Here is a 26,859-nt window from a genome sequence, read left to right as displayed (position 1 = left end):
TTTATAGATAGTTTCCTAGGAGCCCTGACAGTGTTATACACTATGTTTGATAGATAGTTTCCTAGGAGCCCTGACAGTGTTCTACACTATGTTTTATAGATAGGTTCCTGGGAGCCCTGACAGTGCTCTACACTATGTTTTATAGATAGATTCCTAGGAGCCCTGACAGTGTTATACACTATGTTTTATAGATAGGTTCCTAGGAGCCCTGACAGTATTCTACACTATATTTTATAGATAGATTCCTAGGAGCCCTGACAGTGTTATACATTATGTTTTATAGATAGGTTCCTAGGAGCCCTGACAGTGTTATACACTATGTTTTATAGATAGGTTCCTAGGAGTCCTGATAGTATTCTACACTTTGTTTTATAGATAGGTTCTTAGGAGCCGTGACAGCGTTCTATACTAGGTTTTATAGATAGGTTCCTAGGAGCCCTGACAGTGTTCTACACTATGTTTTATAGACAGTTTCCTAGGAGCCCTGACAGTGTTCTACATTATGTTTTATAGATAGGTTCCTAGGAGCCCTGACAGTGTTCTACAGGGACATTGAACTGTAAAACTAGTTTATAATGCAGCTAAAAAGATCCCTGACATGGAAAAAAACTGATCTGAGCACAAGGAAACACAAAAAAAACACCACATAAACACAACTGTCTAGTCAGAAGTAGATGCAGATAGGCTTTTTACACTTACTCTGAGCTGTCAGATTTTGCAGACTCCTCTCTGTGCAATGTAGAGGCAGGGAGCACAGTGCAGAAGATTTGCATGTATACATGCAGAGGCTGTGAAGAGAAACTTTTCCCTCCTCTTTCTATTTTCCCATGATTAACTTGTTGGTTTCTAAAGACAGAATAGCCCTAGTAACAAGTATTAAACAACAAATTAGAAAGGAGGGGGCCACATATTGGTAGGAACATTAGACAGCTTTGCTTTTCAGGCAGAAAACGGCAACATTTTTAAATAAAACAAATCACATTTTGGTCACACATATGCTTCACGTGAATCACATGCTTTATTAAATGAACTAAGTTCTTTTCATATCAGCCAAAAACAACATATGTATGTATCTCGAAGAATAAGACATTAATTTCCAAAAGTGAAGGTGATCTGGAAATCGGCACAGTACACAAGGTACTACATGTTATACTTCAGTCACCGTCTGTTCCTTAAAGGGGCTCTATCATTGAGAAAAGTCATTTTTAACTAAGCACATACGTGCATAGCCTTTAGAAAAGCTATTCCACACATATCTTTTGTATGCTAATCACCTCAGTGGTTTTTGAATTAACCCATTTTTATTCATATACTAATTAGCTTCCAGACAGCACAGAAAGCTCTCATCCTGCAACCTCTCTGCTATTCTCTCTTATCTGTGTGTGCAAGTAGGGAGATGAGTCATCATCAGCAGCCTGTGCTGTACACACACATAGGAAAGAATAGCAGAGAGCAGGGGTGAACCTACCTTTTTTGCCGCCCCCCTGGGAGGAGGGGGCGGAACGGAGGGGGTGGGGCAGAGCGAAGGGGGCGTGGCGGAGCAGTGTTAGCAGGCAGAGAGCAGGCAGGGAGAGGACCTACTCTCTGCCTGAGCGTGAGGGGAGGCCGCTGGAGCAACGCTGCGTCCACAGGGCCTCCCCAATCCACCGCTCGGTGACGGTGACACTAAGCCAGTCCAGGACAGCTTGTCCTGGACTGGCTTAGGTAAGCACAAATGCCGCCCTCCCCGGGGTCCTGGCATAGCGCCGCCTGAAGCGGTCGCTTCAGGTCGCCTCATGGGAGGTGCAGCGCAGAGAGGGTACGCAATGAGACTTGCATGGGTGCACGCAAGAGGCTAATTAGCATATGAATAAATACAAGCTCATTCAAAAACCACTGAGGCAATTTACATACAAAGGGTATGTGTGGAATAGCATTTCTAATGGCTTTGCAAGTATATGTTTAGTTAAAAATGACTTTTCCCAATGATAGAGCCCCTTTAAGCAATGTGCACTGCCTTGGGTGATAGGGCAGATGCTACTCTGTAACTACATACCAGCAGAGCACTCTACAGTACATCAGTAGTACAAAGTTTAAAGAACAAATCCTATTACACTGTGCATCTAGACTAAAATGGAAGACCTTTACAAATGAGTTCCCATAACTAGTATAAAAATAATAAGAAATATTATATAGTATTAAGTGCAACTGGACTGGATTGACTAAATTCTCACCTAACTGGGATGGGACTGTATAACTGAACTCTCACTATTAAATATAGGGGCTATCTTTTTCTGTTATTGATGATCTATCCTTAGGATAGGCCACTAATATTAGATCTGTGGGGGTCCAACACCTCAAACCTGGGGAGATCAGCTGTACCGAGACAGCACAACTTCTAATATTGTTTACATGCCAAGAGCCGTGCTGCTTACTCGCCATAAAAAGTACAGCAGTGGGTTTTTGGAATTGCAGCTCTGCCCCATTGAATACTACAAAGCAGTAAAATTGTACAAAAACTGAGATATCTCGGCAGTGATACTTATGGGGCCCAGAGCCAGCTGAAGATGTGGAGCATATTATATTGTGTGTGGGCCACAGTGGAGCATATTGTACTGTGTGGGGACCACTGTGGAACAGATTGTACTGTGTGTGTGTGTGGGGGGGGGGCACTGTGGAACTACTGTATGTTTGGTTCTGGTGACAGTCATCCTTTAAATAAATGACCTATGGCATGCCAATAACTGTCAATAGGGATCTCGCTGCTCATGATTATGTGTTTTATATTATGCATTTTGCATAGACATGTAAATTTTTGAATTACAATTTATACAATAGATGTCCTGGAGGGAAACAAAGCCTTTGTTAAGGCTGAACACTTATAGTTGATGGACTTCTTGGTGACCACATTCCTTGGTGCGTCCCCTGGTAGATGCACCTTCTAATTGTGTGCATGGTTAATGTAGGTATAGTAGTGTCCACAGACCATTTGGAGTTCATCAGTGGGCCATTTAGGCCTTCCTATGTTCCTCTCTCCAAAGTGCAACTGTTCATGTTGGACTTAAAAGATGTCTGTTTCAGTAAGTTCTACCTCACAACTACCTTCTAAACCATTCATTAATCCTGAGTTACCAACGCCTAAACTTTCTAATGAAACTTTGCTAAATCGATGGATGTGAAACCCATTGCTAGTGAAGGGACATTCTGCAAGTGTTGAATTAAAAAGTTTTGCTGACCCGTTATTGACTTTTGCACTGTTGATTCTTTCTAATGGTTTTCCTGCAAACATGCAGAAGTACAGTACGTATCTTCAGCCTACCCCGAACACGACTACATGAGCAGGTTGAGTCTTTGCAAGTGGACTTTTTTTTATCTTATCTATTATCCTTAAAACATCACATCATTCACTAGTAATAATCATTACATCACATCTTAAAGTGTTGGTCGCTCACCTCAAAGAAGGGAGTATGGAATATGCTGAGGGTATTGGCTAAAGGCATCCAACAGGATAAAATAGAACAATGATCAAGGACTGCAAATATAGCCAACCCTCTTTTAGTGCCATGCTGCAGTTTTTTGGGGTGGAATCAGCCATTGATATTGGGTCAATATTCACCCCAAACTCAACGGCAAATTTTAAGATGAAATGCAATAAAATATGAAATATCAATCACACCTCATAAATAAACTTTATATAAATATACTGTACTTGTAACAAAGTCCCAAGGAAATAGAATGCTGAAGGGACATGTGTATGAGCTGTTATGGAAACTTTTGCAAAAAAAACAAGAGATCTCAGATGTATAAAGCAGATTAAAGTTTATATGGAAGTGAGGTTACAGCAAAAAGGGTATTACACAGATAGAGATAATAAGAGACCTCTGATAGGACAGAAAGGTCTGGCAAAACAGGGTTTTTAAGCCAAATGTCTGGCAAACAGCCTTCACAGCATCCTCTGACAACCAACATCACTTTCATAGCAGTCATAGCAATTATCATACATGTGACCCGTAGTCAATTCCAAAGATCCTTGCTGTGCCTTACTTGCCACTTGTTTAGACAGTGAATGGAACAGGGTGTGAATCTGGGTCGGTCGGAGATGCTCTGGTCCAGCAGATTTATAGAAAACTGGCGTCAGTTATACCACAAATCTATAGCAGCCGCTGGCTGGCACAGATCTACGACCAGGTATATCTACATGCGCTAGAATAACTAGGAGGCTGGAGGCTCTTGGTAAATCTAGGGAGATGTGCGCCTAGTGGGGAATGAATTAAGACTGGGAGAAGGATCACCAGTTTTAATAAATTCCCCCCAATATTTCTGCACTTGCTAGGTTCCAAGTCACTGAATCATAGGTGAACATTCCTGTTCATATGATAAGTTTCCACGTGAAAATGTCAGCAATAAAGGAGTTAGCAGTATACCGATATACCATGGGATTACAATATTAGCAATTATTCGAAAAGACTACAATAGTTATTTTTATTTATTAGAGCCATAAAACCAAAGAAGACAGTATGTACTTGTGTAATTGGCATGCTAGTTGAGTATGCCATGATGGCTAGTACGCCATGTAGCAGGTGGTGATAGAGCATATATTTATATATTTTGCTCTGGTTCATTTTTCTTGTCTCTTGCTAATTGTAGATTTTCTCCTTAGCATGGCCGGCACTATGGAAATTCATGCATTACAACGTCCCCAAAGAGCGAACGATAAGCATGACTAGTTTTGTAGGAACAGGATGTACTGAAACTATCATTGATATGTAGTCACTGTCCGGGCACAAGGTAGCGCTCTTCGGGCTGATGTGTTTGCTACTTTTGAGTAGTTCCTGTATCAGGGTTTTGTAAAGATAGGGTTATGGGTTGGACTTGATGGACCTATGACTTCATCCAATCTCATCTACTATGCAAGATAAATAAAAATACTCACATTTTTATGCATGCTTGTGAACAACACGTATATACATATATAAATTGGCCGAATTAATGAATAATGATATTGTGTTGGCTTTTTGTATCTAACTTTGATTCCCATTAAACAAGAGCTTTAGGGTTGAGATTTATTTGTTATATGTAAAGCAAATGAGGTTGACCGCTTTATTGTATAGTCCTGCACATCAGCTTCCTGGGACCATGGTTGTAAAGCTGTACATTACCCCTGTTAAATCACGACGTGATAGTGTATTGTAGAGATTTTAGGCAATCTCCATTATGTGGTGCTCCTGGTGAAAAGCCCTATTAAGACCAGAGATGATTAAATTGCTGTGACATCAATATTTAGTTTTTGGAGTAAAAATTTATTTTTTTAATGGTTCACTATTATTCAGGCAAGTCAAATCTATGTTATGTGATTACTGGCTGAATACAATGGTAGTTAATGCAAGATTGGGGCACCTGAGGCCCCACCAGAAATGCTTGAGTGCCAGAAGAGATGTAAGTATCAATTAGAGATGAGCGAACAGTGTTCTATCGAACACATGTTCGATCGGATATCAGGGTGTTCGCCATGTTCGAATCGAATCGAACACCACGTGGTAAAGTGCGCCAAAATTCGATTCCCCTCCCACCTTCCCTGGCGCCTTTTTTGCACCAATAACAGCGCAGGGGAGGTGGGACAGGAACTACGACACCAGGGGCATTGAAAAAAATTGGAAAAAGTCATTGGCTGCCGAAATCAGGTGACCTCCATTTTAGACGAATAGTGGATTTCAAATCCGGGTCATATGAGAATGTGAACTTTGTGACTATGAGACAGGGATAGCTGTACAGGCAGGGATAGCTAGGGATAACCTTTATTTAGGGGGGAATGTTATTAAAAATAACTTTTTGGGGCTCTATCGGGTGTGTAATTGTGATTTTTGTGAGATAAACTTTTTCCCATAGGGATGCATTGGCCAGCGCTGATTGGCCGAATTCCGTACTCTGGCCAATCAGCGCTGGCCAATGCATTCTATTAGCTTGATGAAGCAGAGTGTGCACAAGGGTTCAAGCGCACCCTCGGCTCTGATGTAGCAGAGCCGAGGCTGCACAAGGGTTCAAGCGCACCCTCGGCTCTGATGTAGGAGAGCCGAGGGTGCACTTGAACCCTTGTGCACCCTCAGCTCTGCTACATCAGAGCCGAGGGTGCGCTTGAACCCTTGTGCACACTCTGCTTCATCAAGCTAATAGAATGCATTGGCCAGCGCTGATTGGCCAATGTATTCTATTAGCCTGATGAAGTAGAGCTGAATGTGTGTGCTAAGCACACACATTCAGCTCTACTTCATCGGGCTAATAGAATGCATTGGCCAGCGCTGATTGGCCAGAGTACGGAACTCGACCAATCAGCGCTGGCTCTGCTGGAGGAGGCGGAGTCTAAGATCGCTCCACACCAGTCTCCATTCAGGTCCGACCTTAGACTCCGCCTCCTTCGGCAGAGCCAGCGCTGATTGGCCGAAGGCTGGCCAATGCATTCCTATGCGAATGCAGAGACTTAGCAGTGCTGAGTCAGTTTTGCTCAACTACACATCTGATGCACACTCGGCACTGCTACATCAGATGTAGCAATCTGATGTAGCAGAGCCGAGGGTGCACTAGAACCCCTGTGCAAACTCAGTTCACGCTAATAGAATGCATTGGCCAGCGCTGATTGGCCAATGCATTCTATTAGCCCGATGAAGTAGAGCTGAATGTGTGTGCTAAGCACACACATTCAGCACTGCTTCATCAAGCCAATACAATGCATTAGCCAGTGCTGATTGGCCAGAGTACGGAATTCGGCCAATCAGCGCTGGCTCTGCTGGAGGAGGCGGAGTCTAAGATCGCTCCACACCAGTCTCCATTCAGGTCCGACCTTAGACTCCGCCTCCTCCAGCAGAGCCAGCGCTGATTGGCCGAATTCCGTACTCTGGCCAATCAGCACTGGCTAATGCATTGTATTGGCTTGATGAAGCGGTGCTGAATGTGTGTGCTTAGCACACACATTCAGCTCTACTTCATCGGGCTAATAGAATGCATTGGCCAATCAGCGCTGGCCAATGCATTCTATTAGCGTGAACTGAGTTTGCACAGGGGTTCTAGTGCACCCTCGGCTCTGCTACATCAGATTGCTACATCTGATGTAGCAGTGCCGAGTGTGCATCAGATGTGTAGTTGAGCAAAACTGACTCAGCACTGCTAAGTCTGCATTCGCATAGGAATGCATTGGCCAGCCTTCGGCCAATCAGCGCTGGCTCTGCCGGAGGAGGCGGAGTCTAAGGTCGGACCTGAATGGAGACTGGTGTGGAGCTATCTTAGACTCCGCCTCCTCCAGCAGAGCCAGCGCTGATTGGCCGAATTCCGTACTCTGGCCAATCAGCACTGGCTAATGCATTGTATTGGCTTGATGAAGCAGTGCTGAATGTGTGTGCTTAGCACACACATTCAGCTCTACTTCATCGGGCTAATAGAATGCATTGGCCAGCGCTGATTGGCCGAATTCCGTACTCTGGCCAATCAGCACTGGCTAATGCATTGTATTGGCTTGATGAAGCAGTGCTGAATGTGTGTGCTTAGCACACACATTCAGCTCTACTTCATCGGGCTAATAGAATGCATTGGCCAATCAGCGCTGGCCAATGCATTCTATTAGCGTGAACTGAGTTTGCACAGGGGTTCTAGTGCACCCTCGGCTCTGCTACATCAGATTGCTACATCTGATGTAGCAGTGCCGAGTGTGCATCAGATGTGTAGTTGAGCAAAACTGACTCAGCACTGCTAAGTCTGCATTTGCATAGGAATGCATTGGCCAGCCTTCGGCCAATCAGCGCTGGCTCTGCCGGAGGAGGCGGAGTCTAAGGTCGGACCTGAATGGAGACTGGTGTGGAGCGATCTTAGACTCCGCCTCCTCCAGCAGAGCCAGCGCTGATTGGCCGAATTCCGTACTCTGGCCAATCAGCACTGGCTAATGCATTGTATTGGCTTGATGAAGCAGTGCTGAATGTGTGTGCTTAGCACACACATTCAGCTCTACTTCATCGGGCTAATAGAATGCATTGGCCAATCAGCGCTGGCCAATGCATTCTATTAGCGTGAACTGAGTTTGCACAGGGGTTCTAGTGCACCCTCGGCTCTGCTACATCAGATTGCTACATCTGATGTAGCAGTGCCGAGTGTGCATCAGATGTGTAGTTGAGCAAAACTGACTCAGCACTGCTAAGTCTGCATTCGCATAGGAATGCATTGGCCAGCCTTCGGCCAATCAGCGCTGGCTCTGCCGGAGGAGGCGGAGTCTAAGGTCGGACCTGAATGGAGACTGGTGTGGAGCTATCTTAGACTCCGCCTCCTCCAGCAGAGCCAGCGCTGATTGGTCGAGTTCCGTACTCTGGCCAATCAGCACTGGCCAATGCATTTCTATGGGGAAAAGTTAGCTTGCGAAAATCGCAAACTGACAGGGATTTCCATGAAATAAAGTGACTTTTATGCCCCCAGACATGCTTCCCCTGCTGTCCCAGTGTCATTCCAGGGTGTTGGTATCATTTCCTGGGGTGTCATAGTGGACTTGGTGACCCTCCAGACACGAATTTGGGTTTCCCCCTTAACGAGTTTATGTTCCCCATAGACTATAATGGGGTTCGAAACCCATTCGAACACTCGAACAGTGAGCGGCTGTTCGAATCGAATTTCGAACCTCGAACATTTTAGTGTTCGCTCATCTCTAGTATCAATATCTTCAGTGGCGTAACTACGAATGGCGGAGCCCCAAGGCAAACATTTGACATGGGGCCCCCCAAACCCCTGACCCCCCACTCTTCCCCCACACAAACTGCATTCCTGCACACACTATTATGCCCCATAGTGGCCTCTGCACACAGTAGTATGCCCAATTGTGGACCACCCATGAACAATTATTGTACTCTGGGAGGTTTTCAGACCCCAGAGTATAATGATCAAAGATCCAGTGGAGAATACAAACATTAAAAATATTGTTACTTACCCCTCCCTGGATCAGGTGCATTCACCACAGATCACTTTAATATTGGACCAGACGTCACCTGACCCAGGCCAGCATTGTGATGCATAATGACACTGGCCTGGACTATGTGACGTCTGTGCCAAACAGGCCCGAAGCCTGCCGGAGCTCAGGAGATGTAAGTAACAATGTTTTTTATGTTGCTTCACCTCCTTTGGCTATATGATCATTATATTCCGCGGTCTGAAAAGACCCCAGAATATAGTGATAGCAGTGTTTGTGGGGTTACGTGACTGTGGCCAGGCCTCCTAATGTCCCGGGCCTTGTGGCAGCGGCTACCACTGCTACCCCGGTAGTTACGCCCCTGGTATCTTCTATTATTGCTGTCTTCTGCTGGACCCCATGGACCATGCTATTATAAGATTCCACTCATGGAAAGATAATCTGTTTCCTTGTTATCCAGAGATTATGAATAATGCCATGAGCCACAGTGCCATAGATTTATAGTCATACAAATCATGTCTTTACTTCTTACTTTTGCTAATATTGGACAGTCCTGGACAAGGTCAATATAAGTTTGGCTGTCATGGTTACATTGCTTTTTACAGAACTGTGCACATGTACAGTACATCCATATCAAGTGTTTTTTCTTACAATAAAAGGGAAGATGTTAAAGAATAATACATTGTGTATAACTATTGTCTCATTGATAAGGTGAAGGAGATATATGGTTATTTTCTCTGGCCGTCTAATAGTGTAGTGCTTAGGGCTGATGTCTTGAATGGATTAGATCAGGACAACATCTACAATGAGTGGATCACTTGGGACAGTAACTGATGTCAGAGAGATCACAACTCTGGAATATTTTGGCTTTCTAGCAATATTGGAGAATAAATGTCTTTTTAAGCTGTTGTCCATTTTGGAAGAATTGGTTTGGTAGAGCAGTCTTCAGATTCTGTGACCTGGTCAGTTCTAATCTATAATGGGACTAAGTAGCAAGTTCAATTTCCCTACACTGCCCCCGCAGGAGAAAAGAATAATTACATTGTACTATTAAAAGTAATAGACTGCCTACGTCATGCGCAGATTCCTCAATATCAGCTCCCTAATAGAATAGTTGAAAATGTATAAAGACATTTCCTGAACCAGGAAACCCCTTTAATGCACAAAGGGTAGGCTATGACTCTATATATCAAAATTACACAATTTGTTTTCTCGCAGATGCTGTAAGAATCAATGGAAAATTAAAGGGGTTATCGGGGGAGTTGTAATTGATTTGTCTGGCCATGGATTGTTGATGGTCCAGCATCCAGTACGGCCATTTCTCAATCCCAGCAGTGTTCTGATACCCCCCCAGATCTCACAGGTAATTAATCAGGGAAGACGGGAATGGAGTTACCTGGGGTGGAACGATCTGCGGGAGGGTGGAAAGCGGAATTCTATTTTCAATCACAGGACCTAGTGCTCTTGATATGGCCAGAACCACCGGACCAGGTAAGTCATTTATAACTCCCCAGACAACTCCATATCAAACTGAAAATAAAATATAGGCTCATAGACCTCTGCAGGAGCTGTATTATATCTCTGGATAACTTTACGTTATTAAGTAACTTTAAGATAGTCATATACATGTGCCGTAGCCTTAGTGAAAAACTCCCAATGATCACATATTTATGACCTGTTCTAAGTACAGCAGAACCCTTTAACGGTACACTCATCTGCCCATCTCTTACCATCATGGAATACCTGCGTAATTCCAGAATTATACAAGGAGGATAATCCATGTATAAATATATGAAACTGCCCTTTAAATCAAGCCCAATCATACAAGAGGCACTTTGGACTGAGTCTAATGAGGAGGTCGAGAATAATGGGAAAGGCTCTTGTTTACATAATCAGCTTATTATCTACTAAATGAATTATTAAAAATGAATTTAGAATGAAATGAATGTTATAGAAAGGTCATTCTTAATTTCATATCCTTGAAGAGATCGCACTTTTTTCATCTCTTTGTTTAGGGTTGGTTTAATGGCCATTTAATTTGGATCTGGTATGTAATTGACAATGAATTCTAGCTGTGCCGGTCAGGTCAATGTGACTATACCGTACTTATAGAGTGAAGGCTATTCACAGAGGAGCTTCAAAAATCTTCAAAGGGTCTTATGAAGTAAAAGGAATTGTCCAGTTACAGTGCTCTGCAAAGGTTTTCGGCAGGTGTGATGAAAAAGCTGCAAAGTAAGAATGGTTTTAACATAGAAGGGTTAATGGTTCATTTTTGTCCATTAACCAAACAAAGTAAATGAAGAAAGAGAAATCAATATTATGTGTGAGCTTTGCCCTTTGGAGGAGGAGTCCTGGAAGTGATGATACGGCCCCCACAGAGCCCTGATCTCAACATCATCCATTCTATCTGGGATCACATGAAGAGACAGAAGGATTGGAGCAAACCAACATCCACAGAAGATCTGTGCTTAGTTCCCCAAGATGGTGGGAACAACCTCCCTGCCGAATTCCTTCAAAAATTGTCAGCAAGTACCAAGAAGAATTGGTGGATGACTTGCAGCTCTAGTGCAAGTAGGTGTACCGGTTTGCAAAACTATACCAGGCCATTCCCACTCTGTTCCATTCGCAGTCTGAGATGCCCCACAGCGTGCCAAAAATACTCAAGTTGAAGCACATTCTTGGCCATTGTCGAGGCCCACTCAACTTACTTAATGTGGGCCAGTGTGTTTTAAGACTTATTTTACAAGCTCTCTGTTTTTTGTATGTGAATAGGAACATTTCCGTACATCTAGTGACTGAAAACTTGAACAGTCTCCATTGTTCTCACAGCTATGAATTTGCAACCACTTCACTAGTCCAATGTTAACCAGCCTAAACTCCAAGTTGTAGCTGGACTTGTCACATCAATGGGTCCCAGAGGCACTTCAGAGAACCCCAAATATGGAGGGGTGGATATTCCAAACTATTACATTTTTGGCCAATTTAGTACAACATATTAAAGAATACTATAGATTTTCATGTGTATGTCTTGTGCATGTCCTTCTCTGTTATGGCTCCCCTAATACAGCCTACATTTCCCATTATTGTTGTAGCGCTTCATCTTATTGCAGTTGCTCTCCTCTGAGTCCTCTGATGCCTTGCGTTTCGGAAAAGCCTTTTGTGTTGCAGATTTTGGTGCAGGTTTTTGAGCCAAGGCCAAGAATGGCTACAAAAGGAATGGGGGAAAATATTTGAAATATGTCTGCTCAAGCCTCTCCTGGATTTGACGCAAAAAACTGCAGCAAGATGTAAAAAAAAAGCTGTATTTCCGAAACGTGGGACCTTAGCTTTAAACAGATTAACTTCCCAAATTTTTGCTTACAAGCATGCATGGCCTCTACCTGAACTTATGTCAGACACCTGTTACAGAAAGATTTGTAGATATGTATACCTATTTCTGAGACATTCTACTTATTCTCTTACTGTGGTTCATTCTCTATGGGTCAATTCATACCTATATCCTCTTTTTAGTTGGGAAGCGGCCACATATCATTATAGACCTGTACAATGAGTAACAACATGACATTTGAAGTATGACATTTATTTTTACACTATTCCATACCTGAAGTCTGCTTTTCAAGAAGTTAGTCAGGGCTAGCAGTGGATCAGATAAGAAACACTGATAATATGAAGCACCTGGGCCCAAAAGACACTTGTTACGCCACTGTGCCCACCATCTAGGCCACTCTGGACCAGTTGATAGAAGGTGTTAGGAGCAGTGGTTACGTGACCTTTTGTTATCTCAGAGCATGATGTACCAGCCATAGGTTAAATTAAAAATGACTCTTCAGTGCTTTTCCCTCATTCATAATCTGCTATTGCTGATACTATCACCCATGTCTAGTAGCTGTACCAATGTATAGTATCTCTACCCATGTCTAGTACCTGTACCTGCTTATGACACTGGGGAAAGTAATGGGGGCATGTGAGAAAAGAATTATAGAGTGTAGATTAAGTGAGAGGCATAGAAGGCATTTTAACAGAATGAGAAATTATTTATTACAATTACTAGAAATTTATAAATATAAAACAGTACTGAAGACTATCAAGTTTTCTTGTTTTTTATATTTCCAACCCACTGGCTAACACGGTACAAGAACGATCATTTTCCTTATAGAAATTTATAATAATGTAGATCAAATAATATGCACAATAAATATATATTACATTACACAGGTTTGAAGATAAAAAAAACTTATACATCCTAAAAGGACAAACAAACTTCCAGTAATCTCAATGTTATCTTTGTGTTTACATAGAGAGATAGCACACTGTCTGAATCTTTATCAGCAAACTGCAATTATCTGACCTGATTGCCCACTGATCTTTATAGTAGGAGATAACAGCTCTAAGAGAAAACGTCCCGAGAACTCAGCCCCTCTCCCCTCCAAAGAGCATTGAGTCACGTCATCCATCCGACCTGGATCAGATAACAGGATGATAAATCCTATGTATCTTTAGACTGACTATTCTAAATTTAAAGGGGTATTCCCAAGTAATTAAAAATTCTGCAAAGTTTTAAAGATTTTCTCTAACTTTCTTAGTGGTGACAGTCTTTTATCTTGATCAGTTGCCATGGATATGACCACCAATGCAGAAACTTTCTATGGTCTGGGACTTGTCAGGAACCCAGCTATGATTTTCTTATTGTAGCTGGGTTATCAGGCAGATACACTACTGTACATGTATCAGAAGATATCTCGGCCACAATAAAGAAATCATGGCTGATTTTCTGACCTTAGAAAGTTTCTGCATTAGTGGTCGTATCTAGAGATGAGCGAACACTAAAATGTTCGAGGTTCGAAATTCGATTCGAACAGCCGCTCACTGTTCGAGTGTTCGAATGGGTTTCGAACCCCATTATAGTCTATGGGGAACATAAACTCGTTAAGGGGGAAACCCAAATTCGTGTCTGGAGGGTCACCAAGTCCACTATGACACCCCAGGAAATGATACCAACACCCTGGAATGACACTGGGACAGCAGGGGAAGCATGTCTGGGGGCATAAAAGTCACTTTATTTCATGGAAATCCCTGTCAGTTTGCGATTTTCGCAAGCTAACTTTTCCCCATAGAAATGCATTGGCCAGTGCTGATTGGCCAGAGTACGGAACTCGACCAATCAGCGCTGGCTCTGCTGGAGGAGGCGGAGTCTAAGATAGCTCCACACCAGTCTCCATTCAGGTCCGACCTTAGACTCCGCCTCCTCCGGCAGAGCCAGCGCTGATTGGCCGAAGGCTGGCCAATGCATTCCTATGCGAATGCAGACTTAGCAGTGCTGAGTCAGTTTTGCTCAACTACACATCTGATGCACACTCGGCACTGCTACATCAGATGTAGCAATCTGATGTAGCAGAGCCGAGGGTGCACTAGAACCCCTGTGCAAACTCAGTTCACGCTAATAGAATGCATTGGCCAGCGCTGATTGGCCAATGCATTCTATTAGCCCGATGAAGTAGAGCTGAATGTGTGTGCTAAGCACACACATTCAGCACTGCTTCATCAAGCCAATACAATGCATTAGCCAGTGCTGATTGGCCAGAGTACGGAATTCGGCCAATCAGCGCTGGCTCTGCTGGAGGAGGCGGAGTCTAAGATCGCTCCACACCAGTCTCCATTCAGGTCCGACCTTAGACTCCGCCTCCTCCGGCAGAGCCAGCGCTGATTGGCCGAAGGCTGGCCAATGCATTCCTATGCGAATGCAGACTTAGCAGTGCTGAGTCAGTTTTGCTCAACTACACATCTGATGCACACTCGGCACTGCTACATCAGATGTAGCAATCTGATGTAGCAGAGCCGAGGGTGCACTAGAACCCCTGTGCAAACTCAGTTCACGCTAATAGAATGCATTGGCCAGCGCTGATTGGCCAATGCATTCTATTAGCCCGATGAAGTAGAGCTGAATGTGTGTGCTAAGCACACACATTCAGCACTGCTTCATCAAGCCAATACAATGCATTAGCCAGTGCTGATTGGCCAGAGTACGGAATTCGGCCAATCAGCGCTGGCCAATGCATTCTATTAGCCCGATGAAGTAGAGCTGAATGTGTGTGCTAAGCACACACATTCAGCACTGCTTCATCAAGCCAATACAATGCATTAGCCAGTGCTGATTGGCCAGAGTACGGAATTCGGCCAATCAGCGCTGGCTCTGCTGGAGGAGGCGGAGTCTAAGATAGCTCCACACCAGTCTCCATTCAGGTCCGACCTTAGACTCCGCCTCCTCCGGCAGAGCCAGCGCTGATTGGCCGAAGGCTGGCCAATGCATTCCTATGCGAATGCAGACTTAGCAGTGCTGAGTCAGTTTTGCTCAACTACACATCTGATGCACACTCGGCACTGCTACATCAGATGTAGCAATCTGATGTAGCAGAGCCGAGGGTGCACTAGAACCCCTGTGCAAACTCAGTTCACGCTAATAGAATGCATTGGCCAGCGCTGATTGGCCAATGCATTCTATTAGCCCGATGAAGTAGAGCTGAATGTGTGTGCTAAGCACACACATTCAGCACCGCTTCATCAAGCCAATACAATGCATTAGCCAGTGCTGATTGGCCAGAGTACGGAATTCGGCCAATCAGCGCTGGCTCTGCTGGAGGAGGCGGAGTCTAAGGTCGGACCTGAATGGAGACTGGTGTGGAGCGATCTTAGACTCCGCCTCCTCCAGCAGAGCCAGCGCTGATTGGCCGAATTCCGTACTCTGGCCAATCAGCACTGGCTAATGCATTGTATTGGCTTGATGAAGCAGTGCTGAATGTGTGTGCTTAGCACACACATTCAGCTCTACTTCATCGGGCTAATAGAATGCATTGGCCAATCAGCGCTGGCCAATGCATTCTATTAGCGTGAACTGAGTTTGCACAGGGGTTCTAGTGCACCCTCGGCTCTGCTACATCAGATTGCTACATCTGATGTAGCAGTGCCGAGTGTGCATCAGATGTGTAGTTGAGCAAAACTGACTCAGCACTGCTAAGTCTCTGCATTCGCATAGGAATGCATTGGCCAGCCTTCGGCCAATCAGCGCTGGCTCTGCCGAAGGAGGCGGAGTCTAAGGTCGGACCTGAATGGAGACTGGTGTGGAGCGATCTTAGACTCCGCCTCCTCCAGCAGAGCCAGCGCTGATTGGTCGAGTTCCGTACTCTGGCCAATCAGCGCTGGCCAATGCATTCTATTAGCCCGATGAAGTAGAGCTGAATGTGTGTGCTTAGCACACACATTCAGCTCTACTTCATCAGGCTAATAGAATACATTGGCCAATCAGCGCTGGCCAATGCATTCTATTAGCTTGATGAAGCAGAGTGTGCACAAGGGTTCAAGCGCACCCTCGGCTCTGATGTAGCAGAGCTGAGGGTGCACAAGGGTTCAAGTGCACCCTCGGCTCTCCTACATCAGAGCCGAGGGTGCGCTTGAACCCTTGTGCAGCCTCGGCTCTGCTACATCAGAGCCGAGGGTGCGCTTGAACCCTTGTGCACACTCTGCTTCATCAAGCTAATAGAATGCATTGGCCAGCGCTGATTGGCCAGAGTACGGAATTCGGCCAATCAGCGCTGGCCAATGCATCCCTATGGGAAAAAGTTTATCTCACAAAAATCACAATTACACACCCGATAGAGCCCCAAAAAGTTATTTTTAATAACATTCCCCCCTAAATAAAGGTTATCCCTAGCTATCCCTGCCTGTACAGCTATCCCTGTCTCATAGTCACAAAGTTCACATTCTCATATGACCCGGATTTGAAATCCACTATTCGTCTAAAATGGAGGTCACCTGATTTCGGCAGCCAATGACTTTTTCCAATTTTTTTCAATGCCCCTGGTGTCGTAGTTCCTGTCCCACCTCCCCTGCGCTGTTATTGGTGCAAAAAAGGCGCCAGGGAAGGTGGGAGGGGAATCGAATTTTGGCGCACTTTACCACGTGGTGTTCGATTCGATTCGAACATGGCGAACACCCTGATATCCGATCGAACATGTGTTCGATAGAACACTGTTCGCTCATCTCTAGTCGTATCCATTGCAACCGATCAAGACAACAGACTGCCACCACTAAGAAAGATAGAGAAAATCTTTAAAACTGCAGAATTTTTAATTACTTAAATTTGCAAAAATGTTTAACTTTTAATTATCTACAAATTTAAAAATAATTATGTAGATGGGAATACCCCTTTAAGCCACATTTTATTTGGCCGAATTTTGCAAGACTATTTTCATGCATCTTTGTCAGATTGTGCGTTTAAGCCATACTCCCTTTTTCTGAGAATCCACACTCACATGTCCAAAAATGTTAGCCAATGATGCGCAATGATTACACCAGTTTGTACTTGTAACCACAATAGTAAAACTGGGCCACTGTGAGTAGAAAACTATAACTACTGAGCGGATGGTGTTTCAGATAATATAAAAAACAACCAAAAAACCAGGTTAAATCACAGTCTCTTTAACATTAGATAAAACCAAACATTTTATCCCTGCATCCAAAAGCATATCTGCAATCTTTGTCCCTTCAGTAAACTTTACGGTTTCTTTCTACTGAAACACAACACACACACACAGTCACAACTTGCAAACTTCTAGAACATAACCCAAATCTATGTAAATTGAGCACTCCGCATCCCGCGGCCTTCGTTTTGTAATATGTGGGCAATTATCTGCTCAGTATCTTATGCCTCTGTAGTCTCCAGTATATCTACAGGGATCATTAATCTTTCAGAAGCCTCTGGAGATCTCAGCCTCACTTCCAGGAGTCACTGGTTTTCAATTAGTCATGGAACGGTTCTGGTCTCTTATCAATAAATTGCACGTCTACATAGACAGTCACAGGCACGCCCAGGGGTGAAGATTGTCTTGTAACACCATGTCTCGTGGTCTATTTTTACTTAACATGTTTTCTAGTTTTCATACTCACGAATAGATAATTCTAGATTGCATTCATCTCTACACATTTTCTCCTTTATTTCCTCCTGCTGGATGGATACATTAAAATATATATAAAAATTAAGACTGGCCACAAAGCTCCCAGCACATTTCTTCAACTCTTAGGATTTCTGCCAAACTCAAGGCCACTACGGCCTTGAGTAAAGGATAGTTGACTAGAGATTAACCCTATGTATTGTATTATAGATAGCAAAGGTGACCACATAATACCAAAATAGGGCCCCCCCATTTTGATCCTCCTAAGATCAGTTTCCATGATTCAGCCATAGCTTGGCTTCCATATTATTGATATCAAAAGCAGTTCAAAAAATTGCAGATGGTCTGTATGTTATAACTGTAACAATATAGAAGGTTACCACTTCTAGACAGATGAAAATCGCTTAAGGTTCCTAAATGTTGCAGCTAGAGATAGTCAAAGGTCATAAGATTCATTTCAAGAATATTCCCAATGCTCACCCACCATTTCAGTCTGAGTTGATATTCACTCATACTCATGTTCCCTCACCTTTCCTGGACTTCTTCATGATGTCTGGTGCTCTTTCACAAGCGTCTTTGTTCTTCTGGGCCTTATCTGTTTGATGAGGAGTGCTGATGCCATTGACATAAGACTCAAGCATAATGCTATTATATGCCCCATGTGACCTCAAAGGTCCAAACACAGGTTTTAGCTGTCCCTCAGGGCTACCAATGTGGACCAGAAGACAAAAAAGAACAAACACCAGATGCTGTGCGGGAACCCAAGAGAGTTAAGGAAAGCTGAACAAGACTGTTTATTATTTTTTCTGCACCTCTCTTGGGCCTCCAATTATTATACAGTACTCTGGGAGATCCCAGAAAATAATGATTTGTAACCCCAAAAATCTCAGGTGTGGCTGAACCTGAGATCCTCAGAAAATTTGTAACATACCAAGCTCATTACAAACCAGTTTGCTTATCTTTAGTTGCTAGGTACTGAGGGTCTTGGGACACAGACATGAGAGAGTCCTTGGTGTAAGACCCTGATCACACAATACGGTACTATAATCTGTACTTAGAGGAGTTTGTGTACTCTACTTTCGCTAGGTTCACACTAGCATTCGGGTCTCCGTTCTGTGGTGCATGCAGAAGACGGAAATTTGTCAGAGCGGGTGTGGCTGTGAGCGGCAGGGAGCGTTTTATGCTCTCCGCCGCGAAACCGTTTTTTTAAAACCGGACACAGAGTACTGCATGTCCGACTCTGTGTCCGATTTTTAAAAAACGGTTTCGCGGCGGAGAGCATAAAACGCTCACCAGTGCTCACAGCCGGACATCAAATGAATGGATATGAAAGAGTCCTGCAGGTTTCCGTCTCCTGCTCAGTTTTGTGCAGGAAACGGAAACCTGCAGAACGGAAACCGGGCGCAGATGTGAACGATCCCTTTCTCCTCTGGTTTCCTGGCTTTAGCATAGGCACACCGGTGAGTCTTATGAGTGGCTGAACGTGGGGCTGAATGCTTATTATATAACTATATAAATATTTAGTATGACTTCCTATACTGTAAACATCCAAAAAGTGCAAGTGTTGTCATCTGGAAGAGGGGAGTAAGACAGACATCTCTGTTGCTAGACACCTCTGATGGTTGCTTAAAGGGTATTCCCATTCACGGCTATATCCATAGGATATGCTCTAAGCACCTAAGGGTGCATTCACACGGAGTAAACGCGGCCGCAAACATGCACCGTCAAAAATGCGGTGCAAATGTCCCGTAAACATGACGCATTGCGCGCCGCGTTTACTCCGTGTGAATGCACCCTAATAGATGCAGGACTTGTCTCTAGGATCTGCATCAAGAATGGGACCTCATCTATTGAATGGAGATGGGCCACACTTGTGCATATCCTAAGATTTATATGACATTATTTTTTTATTTATTGCTTACTTATATAGCGCCATCATATTCCACAATGCTTTACAGAGATATTGTCAACACAATCCCAAGTAGGGTGCAGAATCTAAATTCCCTATCAGTATGTCTTTGGAATATAGTCATAAATACTGAGATGGGAATACCCCTTTAATTCTCCTGAGAATGGAACATGGCTGATCCTTTTTTTCCAGGGCCATCTGTTGGGGAGGACGGGAGTTGGGAGGACATCATACACATTACATAACTGGCTTTTCTCCCTCCATCAGATGATGTATCGGCAATAATGAGCTTGTGTTGTAACTTTTATGGTGCTATTACTGGATGTACTACAGTAACCAGCACTGTCGCCGCACTTGGCTTATAACTTGTACTAGCGGAGTCAAATCACAGCAGGTACAATACAGAAGTGGCCCATTAAGCTGCAAAAACAGAATACACTCTTACATTTCTTTTTCCTATATAGCAGAGCTGAGTTTGTAATTTAGCAAAAATTAGCATTCAAAGTTATTGGTGTTTTATTTTTCATTTTTTAATATTAATATGTTCAAGTTTTGGTCAAGGAGCTGAGACCCGCACTGATTGCTAGAACAAAGGTGCTGGACACTGACCCTTCATTTTCTTGCAAGTGTGTGGTGTAAGAATTCATAGAAAGTATATAGCTGAACACTTCTGCCCCTTTGTTTTAGTGGTTGGTGGGAGTCACTGCACCCAGATCAGTTAACATTTATGATATGTCGGAAGTTTGTTAACATGATTAATAGATTATCATAATTTAGAAGGCACAAATAATGTGACCCCCTAGGAGATACATGACAAATTCAGCTCTGCTTTATCTCGTTGTATGTATATTATCATAGATACTTGTTGGTGCAGATTGTCTAGAAGAAACGTACTATAATCCTATAATCTCTTATGTGATAGTCTGGGAATTCAGATAATCCACTACTCATTTCTGTCTCAGAACTACAAAATAATCTGCAATCTCTACTAAAATAATTAAGAATATATTATATATGGATGAGTAAGAAGCCTAGTTTATATTAGTCTTATGTTCTATAAAGATTTTCTATTCTTAATAATCCAGAACATTTGATAATCCAGCAGCTATCAGGTCCTAATAATAGTGGATTAGATGGCGTGTACGTGATGTGCCCCTGACAGCCTGGAACATACAGGGTTAATTGTACCATTATCTGCGGAATAAGCAATGAGGCATAGAAATTAGCCGTGCTCACGAAGCAACGTGCTCATCCTAAAAGTTTCCAGGCGTTGTTCCTGCTATGAATTGGGAGTGTGGGGATGAGTTGTAAAGCAGAGGATCCAGCAACACCTCTCCATAGCAGCAAGTAATGATGTCAAAGCACAGAGCTGCTGGTGGTCCACCTCAGCCGCACAAGGAGACTCACTCCTAACACAATCACACACTGGGAAGCATGAAATGCAGAGCTAGTCCACATTCTGATTCAGTCAGGCTGGTCCTTTCCAGAGGCAGGAAAAAGGCTGCGTCCTCTCTCCTCATCCATGAATGCCGCTCTCCATGCCAACCCCATCAGATGTAAAGTTTGAAACAGGAATGATTTGTCAATTCCAAGGATGATATCGGCAGAGTGGGAGTCAGAGGGACTACAGACGGTGGGCATTGTGATGATTATCTGTGCGTCTCTAAAGCTTCTGCATTTGTTGGGGCTCATCGATTTCTCAGAAGGTAAAGTCATGGTGACTTCTTTATCTTCTTCACCTTCTACTTCTTTATCCCCTTCTTAATCCCTTCTTTGTTCTTCGTTATCCTCTCCTTCTTCTTTGTCTTCTACTTCGTCCTCCTCTCCATCTTCTTTTGGTTCTTCTTCCTCTTTTACTTCTTCCTCTTCTATTTCTTCATCATCCTCTCCTTTTTCATCTTCTACTTAATTCAATCTCTTTTTCTATATCTTCTAGTTCATCATCACCTCCGTCTTCTACATCTCTTACTTCTTCATCCTCTCCTTCTACTTCTTCATCCACTCTTTCTTCTACATCTTTTACTTCTTTTCTTCTTCCTCTCCTTCTTCATCTTCTACTTCTTCACCTTCTCCTTATTCTATTTCTTCTTCTTCCTCTTTTTCTGCTACATCTTCCACTTTCTCATCCTGACCTTCGTCACCTTCTCCTTCTTCCTCTTCTTCTACATCTTCCACTTTCTCATCCTCTGCTTCGTCTTCGCCATCCTCTTCTTCTTTTAATGTCATCATTTTACATGTTTTGCACTCTAGCTATGAGTGATGAATAATGACTTAACTGTTGGTAAAACATGTGCCAGGGTGCTGGGTGCTATGCCAGGGAAAAAATAATGTTAATTGAGACATGTTGACTTTGTTAATTAGCGTAGTGTTATGCAAACTGCGTACATGTTAGGATCACGGTAACATGCTGATCATATTGGTATAACATACCCTGTTTGAAGTTACGGGTATATAGATATAGCAGTGCTGAATTTGTAGGTTTACATGTAGTCAAGTGTAAAAGCACAGATTCTCAGCTCTGCCCTGTATGCTTCGATTTATGCCAGTGTAGCAGGGGAGAGTTTGTTCATTGGTATTACATGACGATCTAATCAGTTATCTTATATAGTTAAAGATCTGTTCACATTGTGCAGTTTAGAAGTGGTTTTCAATTACACCCCATCTACACTGCGTGACAATTCACATTCATCACCTGTAAAAACTGCAATTGCACCAAAAACTGCTGCAAACTGCTCCAAAGTGATTTCGAACCATTTTTAACCACAACTCCGCCTCACTTTTTTTTTCCGTTTGATCTGTAAAAACCGTATCCAGAATAAAAACCGCACAGAACCGCATATGTCTTTAAAAAAAGTAGTTTTGATGTGTTTTAACCACAGTTGCATTGACCCTAACAGGATGCAAAGAGTTAAATGCTATATTCATCTATGCTAAGTGTATCAGACACAGAAGAGCTAAAATCGTAACGTACCGAGCGTTTCCTTTAGTCCAATGAAAACAACTAAATAAGACCCCGTGATATCACAATGTGCCAAATGACAAATTAGTTTGAAGCCCAGTTTATTCACAAACTCAGTACTGCTACGTCTGTATGTAACACATCATGATATCACAGTATATTCCACATGACAAACCCATCATAAGGTCCCATTTATTTACAAAGTCAATACTGCTACATCTGCATGTAACACATCATCATGAAATCACGGTATGTGCCAAATGACAAATGCCAGTCTCAAGTTGTGTTAATTGACAGACTGAGCTCTGCTACATCTGCATGTAGACTGTAGAAAATACATCTTGCTAAGTTTTTCCTTCCACACGTCTGGACTGACTACAGAACTACTTCATAAATCCTAGTGCGGAGAAGAAAACTCCTTTGTGCAGCTTTCAGCACACGGTGCGCCTTGTAATATCCAGATAACTACACTGAGATCTCTCTGCTTGATAAAGGAGCGTCTTATTACTTTTTCCAGAAATAGAAGATTTGCAGTCACAGTCGCTTTACCTTAGGACTTGATAGCGGCCGTCACCTCGCATTAAGGATCATATTAAGATTTTAATTGCAGAATCTTGTTCTTGGCTGTTTGTGATGGCTCAGTTACAAGAAGTAAATGTCTTATAGTAAAGTATAAAGGGAAGAACATGACAGGAGGTGTAAATGAGGGATAAATATTTCATGACCCTTCTATGTAATAAAGTGACAGGTTATTACATGCACATTCGCTATACTGTGTATCTATTGCTGCTAATGGCTGGGATCACTTACAAGTATAAAGGGGGGCTCTAGTACTTCGCCGCCATGATTCACTAGATGCAACAACTGTTTGTAGCAGTCCAAGTTATACTCTATGGGGTAGATTTACGGAGACGAATTTGTGCAGGAGAATGAGCCTCATTCATGACAAGGTGCACAAGTCAGGTGGATCCTATGGCGGCTCCATGGACCTGTACTGAAATCTTTTTTGGATAGTAGCGGATCCCTGACTGGCATAAATCTGCGACCAGAATTACTAAGAGGCCGTGACACAGAGTTAATGATTTCCCCCAATATGTTTACGGATATCCTGGAAACAGCCAATTAGACTTATTCACTGTATAGGGTGAGGGTCAAGGTGTAGCAGAGGCCCCGGGCATTTTTTTTTCCCCTATCAATATGTCTTTTTGGAAAATGGGATGGAAATCCATGCAAACATGGGGAGAACATAGAAACTCCTTGCAGATGGTTTTCTGCCCTTGGTGGGACTTGAACACCAGGATCCCAGTGCCGCAAGCCTGTAGTGCTAACCACTGAGCCACCGCGTGACCCCTTAAATTTTAGTATGTTTTTGTACCAAGACTTAACCTATCAACCCAACCCTGCCGATACATAGGTGTTTTCCCCAAATGGTGTGTGTTTCCCTCTCGAGAAATCGGTGACTTGGTTGCCAAGATATTGCTCATTTTGTCAATATGCAAATAAGCACGTGGTGTTTTTTAAATTTTAAATCTTCCAAGTTTTACTCTGGTCACTAAACCTAATAATAGACTGACACTTGCCAATTCCGTATGGGGTTTTCTTTGCAGCAATCACCTCATATACACCACACACAGGTTTACAATAGAAGATAACACCATTGCATTGACTTCTGACAATAGGTGATGTGACAGCTTATCTATTCCCCTCCCTCCAGTCTGTCTATGACAATGCTGTAAAGAATATCACTAAATGCTGTTAACAAAGCAGAGAAGAAGCTCAGGCAAGATGGCAGCCTTATAAAGGGGAAATGTTTCAGTAAATGTTTTTTTTTTTTTTATGTTTGCCTGGATTTACTAATAGACAGTGCAAGATTCTCCAGATTTATCACAGTGACTGATGCTGGTTGATAAATCAGGTGTATCTATATACTGACTAGTCTACATTTATACCACCTTTTAGTTGGCTTACTTTGAGCCAGAATTTTTTAACACTACTTTGGCACTTTTTTGGTGCATTGTGGTGCTTTTTTACCCCAAAGTATAATAAGTGGAGACCCAGGGAAGGTGTGTAGTTACCCTCATCTGACTTCACCTTTCCTGGGCATCCTCACCCAAGCATTCCCCCGATGTCACCCTAATAACAGGCCTCAGTGGTGACCCTGGTGTGTGTGTCATCAGCCAGAGGTCAGAAGAGTGTAAAGAGGACGCCGGGGGTTTGCTGGACACTCTAGGGAGGTGAGGCAAGGCGAGTATAACTGATTTTTATTTTTATTACACCTCCTCTTGGCCTCCACTTATTATACTCTGGGACTGAAAACACTCCAGATTATACTGGTGTTTGGTGGTTGACAAACCCCAAAAGTTTCGGGTTCAGGTCAAGTCCAGCTCTATCTGATTTGGTTTGCTCATCGTAGTAGTTAAACCACACACCCATGTCTAGCATTTCAAGAATGTTTAGCCTGAACTAGATGGGCCACATTTCTCCAAAGTTGTGCCATGTTTAAGTAAGTATCTAGTCGTAACCACAATAGTAAATCTGGGCCATTGCCTTTAAAGTCAATAGGGGAATTCAGTATCATTGATCGATTTGTAGTGGTGAGGCTAGGAATTTACCCGGGTCCTTGTTTAATACAGTCTTCTTAGACCTTCAGTTTTCCAGGACTACAATGGAATGCGCTTTCTTTAGAGATCATCAATGTCATATCAATCAGGGTCCAATTCCCGGCCTTTCACCCATCAGCTGAGGCTGCAGTATTCGGAAGAGGCTCTGGAGTGCTAGACACAGTGCTGTACATTGTATAGCGGCTGTGATTAGTATCTCAGCTCAATCCTATTCATTTGCTTGAAATTGAGTTACAACATGGCCTTTTACGCAACGACCGTGACATCATTTGACAGGTGTCATGACCTCCTAAAAAAGCTTATTGGCATGGAGATGTTAGTCGGACCCCACTAAACTAATATTGACTGTCAGATCCCCTCCGATCTACTATTGGCTGTTAGACCCCACTAAACTAATATTGACTGTCAGACCCCCACCAATCTGTTATTGACTGTTGGACCCCACTAAACTAATATTGACTGTCAGACCCCCACCAATCTGTTATTGACTGTCAGACCCCCACCAATCTGATATTGATGACCTAGCCTAAGAACAGAGGATCAATATCACTGCTTGAGATAAACCCTCTTAATATTTAATGTGTTGGTAAGAGGGTATTTATTAACAGTTATTAAACTTTATATTGGGCATCAAATGGGATTATCTAGGCAATAAAAAAGCTTTTTTTTAACATCCACCCCAGTCCCCCAGAGCTCTATTTATTACATGGGAAATCCAAAACTCTTATTCTTCTGTCTCCATAGTAGGCAGAACTGAGACCATAGGTCTATTAAGTAAAGTGGAACCGATCATGTGATCGAGAGTAGGAAAGCTAACGGGAATGTCAAGCGGGAATGTGAGCCGCCCTCTCCTGGCCTCCATAAAGGTAATAAATAAGGCTCTGGGGGACAGGGGCATATATTAGTAATAAAGCTTAACTAGTGTAGGGAATGTACTGGTAAGCTTTATTATTCCCCAGATAACCCCTTTAATGTAGTCTGTATGGTGTCTTCTTTCCTAGTTAGGGAGGGCTTTGAAATTCATTTTAGTGATTCAGATTAAGGTTAAATTCTCATTATTCCGTTATTACAGTCCATTGCTCTCATCCATCATAGGATGAGAGCAACAAACTTAAATTGTGCTGGAATGACTGATGTAGAATGAGCCTATGTAATAACGGAAATGTGAACTTAGGCTTAGCCAAACCAGCCCTTGGAAATCCAAGTCATGCAAAGTTCTGCAGGTTTTTAATACTATATTAGTCACACTCATGATGTCTACTAGTTATTGAATGGATCCTTAAACAATGAATAAGCTTGAGCTCATGAACTAGGAATTCCACTGGTAAGGGGATATATAACATGACATGACCATCACAACTAATATATAAGTGTCAGCCTAGATTCACACAACTAAGTTCCACCCATGAAACTTTGTCCATATGCTCGTTGGATTTACTGGCTTGAACTTTACCAGCAACTTTATCAAGACACATTTGGAGGTGTAGTAGGTAGGAAGGAGCGATGGCTGG

General features: G+C 43.0%; 1 protein-coding gene across 3 annotated transcripts in view; it reads left to right on the top strand.

Moving 5' to 3' along the window:
- KCNIP4 (potassium voltage-gated channel interacting protein 4) overlaps window positions 1-26,859 on the top strand; it is a 477,594-nt gene that overhangs the window by 225,177 nt on the left and 225,558 nt on the right. The window contains exon 1 of one of the 3 annotated variants that reach the window (XM_075260064.1): window positions 21,011-21,474. The exons of the other annotated variants lie outside the window; for them this stretch is intronic. Within the exon in view, the coding sequence (XP_075116165.1) occupies window positions 21,363-21,474 (112 nt within the window). The 5' untranslated portion in view covers window positions 21,011-21,362. Of the gene's footprint in view, window positions 1-21,010; window positions 21,475-26,859 lie in introns of those variants that run through there. 3 annotated transcript variants of the gene reach the window in all.

This window comes from Leptodactylus fuscus, chromosome 1 (genome assembly GCF_031893055.1).
Source record: "Leptodactylus fuscus isolate aLepFus1 chromosome 1, aLepFus1.hap2, whole genome shotgun sequence".
NCBI lineage: Eukaryota > Metazoa > Chordata > Amphibia > Anura > Leptodactylidae > Leptodactylus > Leptodactylus fuscus.
The sequence above is the reverse complement of the archived record's forward strand: the minus strand, read 5'-3'. Positions and strand labels throughout refer to the sequence as shown.